Raw genomic sequence first — 12,668 nt, 5'->3', positions numbered from 1 at the left:
TTTCTGCTTCTTGGGATCACATCTCAAAAAATACTACCTGCATGCAAACCTGTATCTTGGACTTCACTTTCTTGGGAATCCTGTCTGGCAGTATCCTCTAGACCCGCCAAGTAGAACCATTTAGGAATTCCCTGAAGCTGCCATACTGCTTAGTGGTTCCATACCTTGCACGCGGATGCTACCTCACCCTGCCACTCTTCTTGGTGAACTCTCACTCATCCATCAAGATGCTCCCAAGGAGAGCTAGCTGCTTCTCTCCATGTGGTTCCATCATCTCTAGAACTGAACTCTCATTACTTTACTTATTACAATTCTGGGGGCAAGTATTTGGTGCACAAGGCACAGCAGATGCTCAGAAAAAGTGGAATAAATGAAGATCATCTGGATGCCGCACTGTATAAATTTATGACCACTCCCAGTTCTAAGATGTTTCATCTTATATACATGTCGCCTGTGATACTGGTGGCTTTAACAAATAAACAAATGTTTTAATGGGGCCTTTATTGGCTCATGCTTTCATTTTTGAAGGGGTGATGCTTGTCATAATGTGATCTGAGAGCCAATATATCCTCCCACATATGGCTCAAGCCATTGGAGGCTAGAGAAGAAGCCACTCTTTCAGGGCTTAGGATACACGATAGGTGTGCAGGCTGCAGCCAGGGAGTTAAATTTACAACACTGGTTCACTGACATTAAAATAGCTCAGCAAAGAATTTACTTTCTGCTAGATGCATTTCTATAGATGTCTAAAAATACCATCAGCTTGAATATACCCTTTCCAAAAGAAGATACCCCTCTTTGGGTGAAGGGTTTTAGGGGTGAGATTATGCTGCTACATGAAGTATTGTGCCTTTCACATATAAGCTGTCACAGCTGTTCCTGGTCATTTGTGGTCTCTTAGTATCATGTAGGCAGGGAAACTCTGGTGAGACAGAGTAGACAGAATATGGCCATTAGAGCCTGCCATTCCTGAGACTCTGTCCCCACTCTACTTGTTAGTGCTGTGTGAGTCTGGAAAAACACTTAACTTTTCTGAGCCTTGGTTTTCTCATGTGAAAAACAGGCACTTCCTCTAACTTTACAGGTTGTGGTAAGGATGTGTTTATGGAATGAATGTTCATGTCCCCCCGAAACTTATGTGTTGAAATCCTAACCCCCAATGTGAATGGTATTAGGAGGTAGGGCCCTTAGGAGCTGATTAGATCACGATCACGACGGGTGAACCCTCAACAATGGGATTAGTACCCTTTTAAATGAAAACCCAGAGAGCTCCTTTGCCCCTTCGGCCATGTGGGGACACAATAAGAAGATGGCTGTCTATGAACCAGGAAGCAGTCTCTTACCAGACACGGAATCTGATGGCACCTTGATGTTGGACTTTCCAGACTCCAGACCAAGAGAAATAAATGTTTGTTGTGTAAGCCATCCAGTCTGTGGTATTTTTGTTAGACCAGCTCATACTGACTAAGGCAAGATGTAAAGCTCCCAGTAAAGTGCCTGCACATGGCAAATGTTCCATAAATGATCACTAGCTAACATTATTTCCTGAGTGAGACAATTGTTACAGTAATTTTAAGAACAGAACCAAAATACCTTCCATCCGATGCTATATATGTAGGTGACCACAGCAAAATTTGCTGCCTCATCTGCATTATTGTAGAGAGGCATAAAGAGATATAACCTGTAAAAGACTTTCTTTAGTTAGAAAATGGAAAGGTGCCTTGAGAACCTTTTAAAAATTTGTTTTGAAACAAGCAAGAAAAAGAATGGAGAAGAAGGCAGACCCTAGAGGCAATTTGCTGAAAAAAATCAGAACTCTCTTGATTGTGCACCAGAGAATTTCATTTAATGCATAAAGCATTTGCTGGGAGTGAATATTGAACACATTAAGAGGTTTTTGCATTACAGTCTTTGCAGAAACATCCAACCAGCTGAAACATCCGTCAAAGTTGCAGAGAGACAAAGCAAACACCGCCATAACATTTTCATTATACAAAGCCACACCAAGTTAACTAACATGTGCCCCTATAAGCCAGGAAAAATGTAGATAAAGGAGCCAAATTATGAGTAATTGAGTATCTACTGAATGTGCTTTTGCTAGGTTTTCACAGATTTTGTGTATAGGGGGAGGGGTAGAATGTGGTACAAACAAGTTTAGGTTATTTTAGCAGAAAGATGTGAAGGGCAGGACAAGGGCCACTTTATGTAGGAAGGGCTCCTTCCGTGTTTAGCACTAACGCTGGGGAGGGACTCTGTTATGGGCTGAATTGTATGTGTCCCAGGATCTTGGAATGTGACTGTATTTGCAGATACTTTTAAAGAAGTAATTAAATTAAATGGGGCTGTTAGGGTGTGTCCTAATCCTATAACTGGTGTCCTGATAAGAAGAGATAAGGAGAAGACACCACAGGCCAAGGGCAGACAACGTGAGCACATAGCGGTAAGGAAGGCCTCTGCCAGCTAAGCAGGAGAGCCTCAGAGTGAAACCAACCCTGTCAGCACCTTGAGCTTGGACGTCTAGCCCCTCAGAACTATGAGAAAATCAATTTCTGTTGTTGAAGCTGCCTGGCAGTATTTGTGGTATTTTTAGGAAGGCAGCACTAGCAACCTCATACTGAGTCCAAATACCCGTCCCTCGAGTTATTTATAGTCCAGTTGGGAAGATAAAATTGATACACACATAAAAGGATTAGGTACCTATGACTAGGCTGGCATGGGAGTGATGGAGGTAGCATTAAGAGCCACTGTCACAAGAGTGATAAAAAAGCCAAGGAAGGAGAGTTCATGGAGAAGAGGAAAGCAAGGCAGGGACATCTTTGCTGAGCCCCTATTTCTCATAGCCCCGTGAGAGTGGCTTCCACACAATGACATCAGGGTTACTGGCTATTCTCAGTCTCCTTTGCTGGTTCTTCTTCCTCTGACCATTGAACTTTGGAATGCTCCAAAAGCTTATCCCTTGGTCCACTTTTGGTTCTGCTCCTACTCCCTTAGCGCTCTCTCCCAGTCACATGGTTTTAAATATCGTCCATACCAACAGCTTCCAGAGCAGTCATCTTTCCTGAACTTCTGACTGCCCACTCGACACCTCCCCTTGAATATCTATCAAGAATCTCAATTCTGACATATTTAAAACTGGGCTCCCGATCTCCCTTATCTTCCCGACAAACCTATCCACTCTATCTTTTCTATTTAGTTGTTGACAAGTCCATTGTCCAGCTGCTCAGTTCAAATCGTTGAAATCATTCTTGATTTCTCTCTTTCTCTGACACCCGTATTTAACCTATCAAGAGATTCTGTTGGCTCTACTTTCAAAATATATCCAGAATTTCGCCACTTCTTACCACCTCCATGCTACTACCCTAGTCCAATCCACTGTCATTGGTAAATCCACCTTCACTTTACCATATACTGTCTTCTGGATGCCTCGCCTTATCCTGATGGGGCTCTCTGATTTCACTCTTGCCCCATTTCTCTTTGTAGTCTTTTCTCAACAGAGCAGCCACAGTGATCCTAACAAAGCCAGGTCAGATCATCTCCTTCCTAAGCTCAACATCTTCCAGGGTCCTCCCACTTCAGGTAAAGTAAAATCCAAAGTCATTCTTTAAAACAACGACAACAACAACAACAACTATATATATATATACATATATATATATATATATATATATAGGAACAATATATATATATATATATATATATATATATATATATATATATGTATTTTTTTTTTTTTTTTTAAAGAAATCTCTATGCCCAACACAGGGGTGAAACTCATGACCCTGAGTTCAAGAGTTGCAGGCTCAAAACAAAAACAAAAACAAACAACAAACAAAACAAAACAACAACAACAAAACAGTTGCATGTTCTACTGAATGAGTCAGCCAGGCACCCCCAAAGTCCTTCTGATTAATGACAAGGTCCTCTAGGGCCTGGCCTACCATTATTTTTCTGATCTCATTTCCTAGTACTCATTCCCCTGCTCACCCTGGTTAGCAAAACCAGTCTCCTTGCTATTCCTGGGACACACTGAACCTGCTTCCACTCAAGGGGCTTTACACTGGCTGCTCCCTCTACTTGGAACACTTCTTCCCAGTACCTATGAGGATAGGGACCTCAACTCTTTCCAGATTACCTTCTCAAGCAATTTATTGCCTTTTAACATACTATATCATTTATGGCTAAGTATAGTCTTTGTTGTCTGTCCCCTGCCTACTAGAAAAGAAGGCCCATGAGGGCAAATGATTGCTTTACCTGTTTTGTTCATCTGTGTTTCCAAGTACCTAAGCTGAACTTGGCACATAACAGACACTCAATGAGTATTTGTTGAGTGAAGGAACAAATGAATTAACAGCATTAATTAAGCATTTATTATATACCAGGTCATATCCTAAGCACATTTTAAATGTCTCATACATAAATGATACATACATAATCCTATGAGGTAGGTATTAATTATTCCACATACAGGTAAGGAATTGAGATTTAGAGAAGTTCAAGGGTAGAACTGAGATTTGAACCCTAGCAGCAGTCTGGTCCCAAAACTCTCAATGGTTTAAACTCAACCAGCCAATGAAGCAGGTAAATAGGTAAGTAGCTATAATTATTCTCATTTTTAAGATGACACAAATGAAACTTAGAGATTTTCCATAACTTTCTCACAGTTTCATACCTAGTGAGTGGGTTGACTCTGTTCATGGGTCTGTTGTACGTCCTGGGGCCTGGTGATCCTCCTCTTGCTTTTCAGAGACACTGTCCCTCCACTGCTTACTATTTTTGCTTTGTCCTCTCTTCCATGCCATGGCCTGTTACCCAGAAAATTCCCCTATGGCAGTCCACCACAGCATAGGTCTCTTTGAGAGTATCTCTTCTCAGATCTGTTACCACTACCCTTTTGATGTTTCCGAGAAATGGAAGAAAAGCTATCAACCTTCCTCCCACCCAAGAAAAATGCACATAAATACATTGTGATTACAATGGACTTGAACTCAAGCTGATTCGTTCTTGACCTTTCTCTACTCCTCTTGTAATAAAAAGATATATCCCCACTATCCTGTTTTCTAGGGATTTTACTAAATAAATGGCTAGTTGTTTATATGCATCAGTGAGGGCTTATAGATTGATTAATTCATTCCAACAACATTTTTTGAGCATCTACAGTATACAAGGTACAAGATTAAGCCCTCTGGGGATTCAAAAACAAGGCTGGCAGTAACTTGCCCTCAAGACATTGTTCATCAGAGCCAATGAGACTGACTTTTTGTATTTTTGTTTGAGTTATCTCTTTCCATTCGATTTAGTGTTGAAAGACCTGCAGTTGCTACCACTGTCCTGCTACCATGAGATGAGAGTCGAAGATTGCAGCCAATTGAGGAAAACCAGATCAGGGAGGTGGCTGGAGAGAGAAACTGGCTCCTGATCACACAGTCTGCATCAAGTTGTTCCTAAAGCTAGCCCTAAATGGATTTTGTCTATTACAAAGGGCAATAAATTATGCCCAACCAAGACAGTATTCACATATACAAGTCTCTCAATTATCTTCTTAACTTTCCTGTCTTCCAGACACAGCTGTGTGTACTCTTAGAGCCCCCTTAGAGTCTTCTACTCAGTGCTGGAAGTGGGATTCTGTCCTACCTTTGGACCAATGCTGAATCTCTTCAACGCTATGCCTTCTGGAAGCAACGCTGTCCCAGAACAGGGTAACGCAGTGGGAACAAAAGAAAAGTCAGTGGTAGGATCAAGCTGCACATCTTCTTAGTCAGGCAAGAGTGCATCAGTACCTAAGGCTACATGGACACTGACTGGGAAGGTGGCTGGAACCGAGGGCTCCTGGAAAGACCCAAGCCCCAACTGCCAGGTGGAACCCAAGCAGAAAATCTCTGTGGGTTACACCGTGGAGAGCAAGCGCTATGGGAAGAAGAGGTGGCCACAGGAGATAAGCCAGAGAGCACACTGTCAGAAATGGTAAGATGCAGTTCCCCCAAAAGCCAGTAATTTGATATGTGTCATAACAGAGGACATTCAATAGCCAAGAAAGAGTCTGAAATAGCACCAACTATTTGAACAAGTGCTCTTCTTTCAATCTCTCTTCCACTTACCCTGATTAAGGATCATGAAGTGAGGGGCGGATGAGGAAGTAGAACAGAGAAAACAAAAGAACCTTCTTCCCTTTTCTGATCTCCAAACTATGAGTTAGTGAGGCCCAAGCTGAGGGAAAGAGAGATGATTCAATTGACTTTTAAACATAATAACTAGGTGACCAGTCTAACACCTTAACAGGACTGGGCAGCTATGGGCTCTGCCAACGGATGGGGAACGGAGAATGCTTTAGGATTTGTTTGAAGAGAGCACTCCAAAGAGAAAATAAAACTGTTCCTGATTGCACCCTACCAAGTTTAGCCAAGTCAACAAACAGGTTATGGTGTAGGTTGCTCTGTGGTGTTATCTGTAGACTTCTCTTGAGGTAGGCTGTAAGAAATAGCACTATGCCACTCACCCTTGTATGTACTATCATAAAGGCTTCCCTGTTAGGACCCTTGAGGAAACATCTCCGCGAGCTTCCTGTCTGGGCTAGTTCTGCTTCTCTGTACCAGAGAGAGTGCTTGCATCCAATGGACACACCAAGTGACATCAAGAGTGTCAGTGAGAAAGGTCTATTCTGCACGGTCTATTTCATCACTGACATTGTTTACAATCGCTGCACATGGTGATGACAAGTAGGTCAACGTCAGTCTGTTTTATCGGACTTCATATATTTGCTACAGAAAACACCCACACCCCCTGGTGGATCGCTTCACCTCTTTTTATCCCAAGGACACGGTGAATCATGTTTTCCAGCTGTGTTTCAGTCACTGCAAAGTGTAGAGGCCGATTCCTAGAGTCTCATCTGCCAGCACCTTTCTCATACAGGGCCTTAGTCCTGGCTCCAGTTTAGATCACTATTTTTTCTTCCTTCACACTGTCCCTCTCTCCTTTATTTTTAAACCTACTTCTCATTAAATTATTTTTATGTGCAAATCTTTGTAATAAGCCCATTTCCATCCTCTTTGCAGCAAGATACATAAGCAAGGCATAAACGGAAAGAACATTTTTAAATGCACATATTTAATGATCTATCCCATGGGCGGAGAATCACGTGTGTAGTTCATTCTAGACACGAGACATAAATTTGCACCTTTCAAAATGCAGTGAATGACCCCCACAATGCTATTTCAGGTTTCCTTAGGAAACAGCACCATGTGGCGTAACTCACCTACCCCAGTAGTGTGATCTCCCTTTGGTCCTGTGTAGGAGGTGGGGGTTTCTCCCCTCCTCCTGTGCCAGCTGCTTCGGTTTCTTCTCTCCTGGGTAAAGGCACATTCATCTTGTTCGAAAGTACACTCTCCAGGTGGAGGTGGAAGCCCCTCTGTGAGGAAACAGCAGGTGTTATTATTACTGAGGCACTTTCAATGAATATGCATTCCACGGCTCCCCATTCTGCATGTGTGAATGTCACCTGGCCATATGCCTGTGCTTATGGAGAGGCAGCACCCCCCCCACCCCCGCCGCCGGCCTCTAACTGGCAACCCTCCTATGCCAAGCTCTTGCCTCTAGCTAGAGCCTGGACTCTACCATGGGTCCTGCCACAGGGACAGAGAACAATCAGGAATCTAGATTTAGGGGCACCTGGGTGGCTGTCGGTTGGGTGTCCAGCTTCAACTCAGGTCATGATCTCATGGTTCATTGGTTCGAGCCCTGCATTGGGCTCTGTGCTGACAGCTCAGAGCCTGGAGCCTGCTTTGGATTCTGTGTCTCCTCTCTCTCCCTCTCCTCCGTTCGAGCTCTGTCCCTCTCTCTCTCTCAAAACTAAATAAGCATAAAAACAATTTTTTTTTTTAAATCTAGATTCAAAAGTATTGGGATACTTTGAGATAGAAACTTCCTCTGACTGATGAATTTACTTGTCAGAATGAGCTTACAAAGCACTGAAAATTGGAGGCAAACTGCCTTTATGGAAATATGGAAAACAATAAATTGTCTCATGTTGGAGCTTTCTTCAGAAATCCTGGCTGAGTGAAGGGAATCCTTAGAACAACTCAGTAGTTGCTTTGGACGAGGAGGAGAATGTGCGAAAGCTAAGTGTGCTTCTGGAGGCACAGTTTAACTTGTGTGGAGCACGTGACTTAATTCTTATGTCTTCAATATTCTTGTCTACCTTCTGGGATTGTGAGTTTTAAAGGAGATGATGTATGTGAAGTGTTTAGAACATGAAGTTCTCAGGAAATGTTAGCTAAATGAATATTAGGGCTTGGTGTTTTGTCACCTGGAGCCTTATTTTCCATTTCCAAAAACAAATATTTATGTCTTTGGACACTGTCTTCAATAAGTTTCATGATTATTCTTATTATTAGAATGGTGTCACCTCCCACTTAACTGGGGACTTCTTTGTCTGAACTCGGCTGTACCTTCCCGCATCCAGATTCTTAGCAGATTTCTCTAATAAACAGCCCGTTTTTTACATCTCTTGCATAATAATTATTTTACTTCATTTTACTTGACATACAGTACAAGCTGATGAAGCCTCAGTCCCTTTTCTATGCCTCAAGTGTAGAGATTTTTATCTTGTTTTTCTTTGTGTTGTCCTTGCAGTGCCTTGCAAATCAAGAGACTAAAAAAGTCTATTTTTAATTTTTTGAGGAACCTCCACACTGTTTTCCAGAGTGGCTGCACCAGTTTGCATTCCCAGCAACAGTGCAAGAGGGTTCCCATTTCTCCACATCCTCTCCAGCATCTATAATCTCCTGTTTTGTTCATTTTAGCCACTCTGACTGGCGTGAGGTGATATCTGAGTGTGGTTTTGATTTGTATTTCCCTGATGAGGAGCGACGTTGAGCATCTTTTCACGTGCCTGTTGGCCATCTGGATGTCTTCTTTAGAGACGAATGGATAAAGAAATTGTGGTTTATATACACAATGGAATACTACGTGGCAATGAGAAAGAATGAAATATGGCCTTTTGTAGCCACGTGGATGGAACTGGAGAGTGTGATGCTAAGTGAAATAAGTCATGCAGAGGACAGATTCCATATGTTTTCACTCCTATGCGGATCCTGAGAAACTTAACAGAAGACCATGGGGGAGGGGAAGGAAAAAAAAATGGTTAGAGAGGGAGGGAGCCAAAACACGAGAGACTCCTAAAAACTGAGAACAAACTGAGGGTTGATGGGGGGTGGGAGGAAGGGGTGGGTGGGTGATGGGTATTGAGGAGGGCACCTGTTGGGATGAGCACTGGGTGTTGTATGGAAACCAATTTGACCATAAATTTCATAAAAAAAAAAAAAGACAGAATAAAAAAGTAAATAAATGAGGAGATTATCCTTCAGGGCCAGAATGATACCACAGTTTGCCTCTTTGTTAAAGAAATAGATACCCTAAGGTTTAGGATGCAGTGGTAATTAGGAGATACAGACCAATGATCTGGGTTGAGGTATGTGCCATTTTCTTGTTAGACATCGAGTCCAACACATAGCTGCCATCTTTATTTTGTCCCTATCCTCAATGCCTGGTCCACTGTTCCACTGTCAGCTAATTCACTTAGAAAATACTTATTTTATTATCATTTAAAAATTACATGTTTAGTATAGTATCTGTATAATAACAATTTCATCAATATTGTTTGAAAATCTGCATTCGTGTAAGACATAATTAAAAAAAAATAATAATAATAACTAGACTAGAAGGCAATTATTTTTAATGCATTGTTTTGTGCCAGGTCCTCTGCTAGGGAATCTACGTATATCATTCCCACTATTCAGGTAGGTATTACTATTACCACCTCTCTCATAGATGAGGATACAGACGTCAAGTCACATGTACAAAGTCACACTGCAAACAAATCATCATTTTTAAGTTCCAAACTTACCATACACATCTGGAGAGGGGCACACTTCTGGCAAGAAAAGCAAAAAAATAGGCTAGCACATATTAAAAAATATTTTTTTAAATGTTTATTTATTTTTGAGAGACAGTGAGAGAGACAGAGCGTGAGTGGGGGAGGGGCAAAGAGCAAGGGAGACAGAATCTAAAGCAGGCTGCAGGCTCTAAGCTGTCAGCACAGAACCCGATGTGGGGCTTGAACCCATGAACCATGAGATCATGACCTGAGCAGAAATTGGACGCTTAGCCAACTGAGCCACCCAGGCATCTCTAGCACAGATTAAATGTATTTGGCATATACTTAGAGAAACGGGATGTGCCATGCATAGGCCTGGGAGACAAAGGGAGCTTGCAATTGTGACCATCTTACCTGGAGACGAGCAGCTTCCCAACTGTACCGTAATGTCATCCAGGGCTACCAGTCCACAGTCCCAAAAACTTTTGCATAGGCTCATGAAAACCACCTGCAATTCAGAAAAATAAAACTATGAATTCCATTAACTGCATTGGAAATTCTTACAACCTAGGACTTACTTAGCCCAAAGCATGCACAAGCAAACTACAGACCCCTCTTCATTGTCCACGTGAACTACGGGTCACGGGGGCATGAGTAACAGCTAAGCATTTATACGTGACCCTGAAATTACTTCTATTCTTTTTTTAAGTAGAGTCAAGCTCATAATGATATGTTGTGCCTATTAATGCCAAAATGAGTTCACATTCTTTTTTTTTTTTTTTTTTAATTTTTTTTTTCAACGTTTATTTATTTTTGGGACAGAGAGAGACAGCATGAACGGGGGAGGGGCAGAGAGAGAGGGAGACACAGAATCGGAAACAGGCTCCAGGCTCTGAGCCATCAGCCCAGAGCCCGACACGGGGCTCGAACTCGCGGACCGCGAGATCGTGACCTGGCTGAAGTCGGACGCTTAACCGACTGTGCCACCCAGGCGCCCCGAGTTCACATTCTTTAGAGAATTGAAAGAAGAAAGCAAGAGGTTAACTGATGGCAGAGGAAAACCTGTCAGGTTTTAAATATTTTCCCCAGATAATCCACAAAGTGCATACAGAGCTGATGGTATTCCAAGCATTTTTACACACATTTCCAGGGCAAACAGTATTGATTTTTTGGGAATGAATTTCCGGCAATGCGCTTCATTCATATTGTGAACAAAGTCCCAGTGATTTGCCATCTGGAGACTTATGTTCCATTTCCAAAGAAAAGATAAATGTCCCTAGATGGTATCACTAATAAAAGCCCTAAATGCAGTTATTTTATCAGGCCAAACATTTTTAGTCTTCTATGTGAAAGAAAAACAGATCCATACCATCAATTATTGAATTCATTGTGTCAGAGAAAGAGAGAGCGGGAGAGAAGTTTTGCATTTCTTTTTCATTAGACCAATTTTATAAACTTTTTTTTTTTTTTTTAATTTATTTTTGGGACAGAGAGAGACAGAGCATGAACGGGGAGGGGCAGAGAGAGAGGGAGACACAGAATCGGAAACAGGCTCTAGGCTCCGAGCCATCAGCCCAGAGCCTGACGCGGGGCTCGAACTCCCGGACCGCGAGATCGTGACCTGGCTGAAGTCGGACGCTTAACCGACTGCGCCACCCAGGCGCCCCTCATTAGACCAATTTTAAAATCTTTTCATACACAGGATGAGCAAAGAGTACTTCTCACTTGTATTAGATTCTCACTGTACTTTGTGGTTTACAAAGCTGCTTCACATGCCTAACCTAATGTACACTGAGCATAAAGTCATTCAGTGCATGTGCAATCCCTCAAATACAAATATTAACTCAAACAAGGACAAAGAGAGATGTAACAGAAACCAAATCTCAAATTAGGAATAATGAGAGCACTTGATGTTTTTTTTAGATCCTGATATTATGTTATGTCTTCAACTTATCTGTGTTATCAGCAGGCTCTCTGTGCTCTTTGGTGATCAGAGCCATTAGAATACAAAATCTATTCAGAAAGACATTGAAAAAAAATTTTTTTAATGTTTATTTATTTTTGAGACAGAGAGAGACAGAGCATGAACGGGGGAGGGTCAGAGAGAGAGGGAGACACAGAATTTGAAGCAGGCTCCAGTCTCTGAGCTGCCAGCACAGAGCCCGACGTGGGGCTCGAACTCAAGGACCGTGAGATCATGACCTGAGCCAAAGTCAGACACTTAACCGACTGAGCCACCCACGTGCCCCAGAAAGACATTTTAAAATGATGTAACAGTTTACAACTATGCAAAATACAAAACGTCTTAAAGCCAGTATCTTCAGAATAATTACTAATTATAATATGTATAAAAGTTTACTCGGACTGTATTCAGACAGCTTTAAATTATAAAAAGGATAGTTTAGAGCTACAACAATGTGTAACTCTCTCTCTATATATATGTATATATATATATATATATACACACATATATATTTTATGTATAATAATATACATAGTATATACATAGTATATATACTATATATTATATATAAAACATATACTGTATATATTAGATGTATAAGATATATACTATATATAAAATATATATATACTATATATAAAATATATATATACTATATATAAAATATATATACACAATATATATGCTATATACATATAATATATATATTTTGTGTATATATATATAAATATATATATATATGTTTACAAGGGACAAGATGAAGGGCGGCGTTTTTGTTTTTGTTTTATCTCTGTTCATTTTTTCACCTTTATAGATTCTAGAGATTATTGGCAGGGT

At 41.2% G+C, this 12,668-nt stretch overlaps 1 protein-coding gene across 1 annotated transcript in view; it reads right to left on the bottom strand.

Annotated features, from left to right (window-relative positions):
* Positions 1 to 12,668, bottom strand: part of MAMDC2 (MAM domain containing 2) — a 149,546-nt gene that overhangs the window by 20,184 nt on the left and 116,694 nt on the right. The window contains exons 10-11 of the mRNA XM_047101943.1: positions 10,283 to 10,376; positions 7,250 to 7,402 (exon numbers count right to left, since the gene is read on the bottom strand). Coding sequence (XP_046957899.1) covers positions 7,250 to 7,402; positions 10,283 to 10,376 — 247 coding nt within the window. The remainder of the gene's footprint in view (positions 1 to 7,249; positions 7,403 to 10,282; positions 10,377 to 12,668) is intronic.

The sequence above is a fragment of the Lynx rufus genome, unplaced genomic scaffold (assembly GCF_022079265.1).
Source record: "Lynx rufus isolate CCGP_SWC_20201006 ecotype Redwood Valley unplaced genomic scaffold, mLynRuf1.p SCAF_10, whole genome shotgun sequence".
Classification (NCBI taxonomy): Eukaryota; Metazoa; Chordata; class Mammalia; order Carnivora; family Felidae; genus Lynx; species Lynx rufus.
This window is presented reverse-complemented; position numbering and strand designations above follow the sequence as displayed.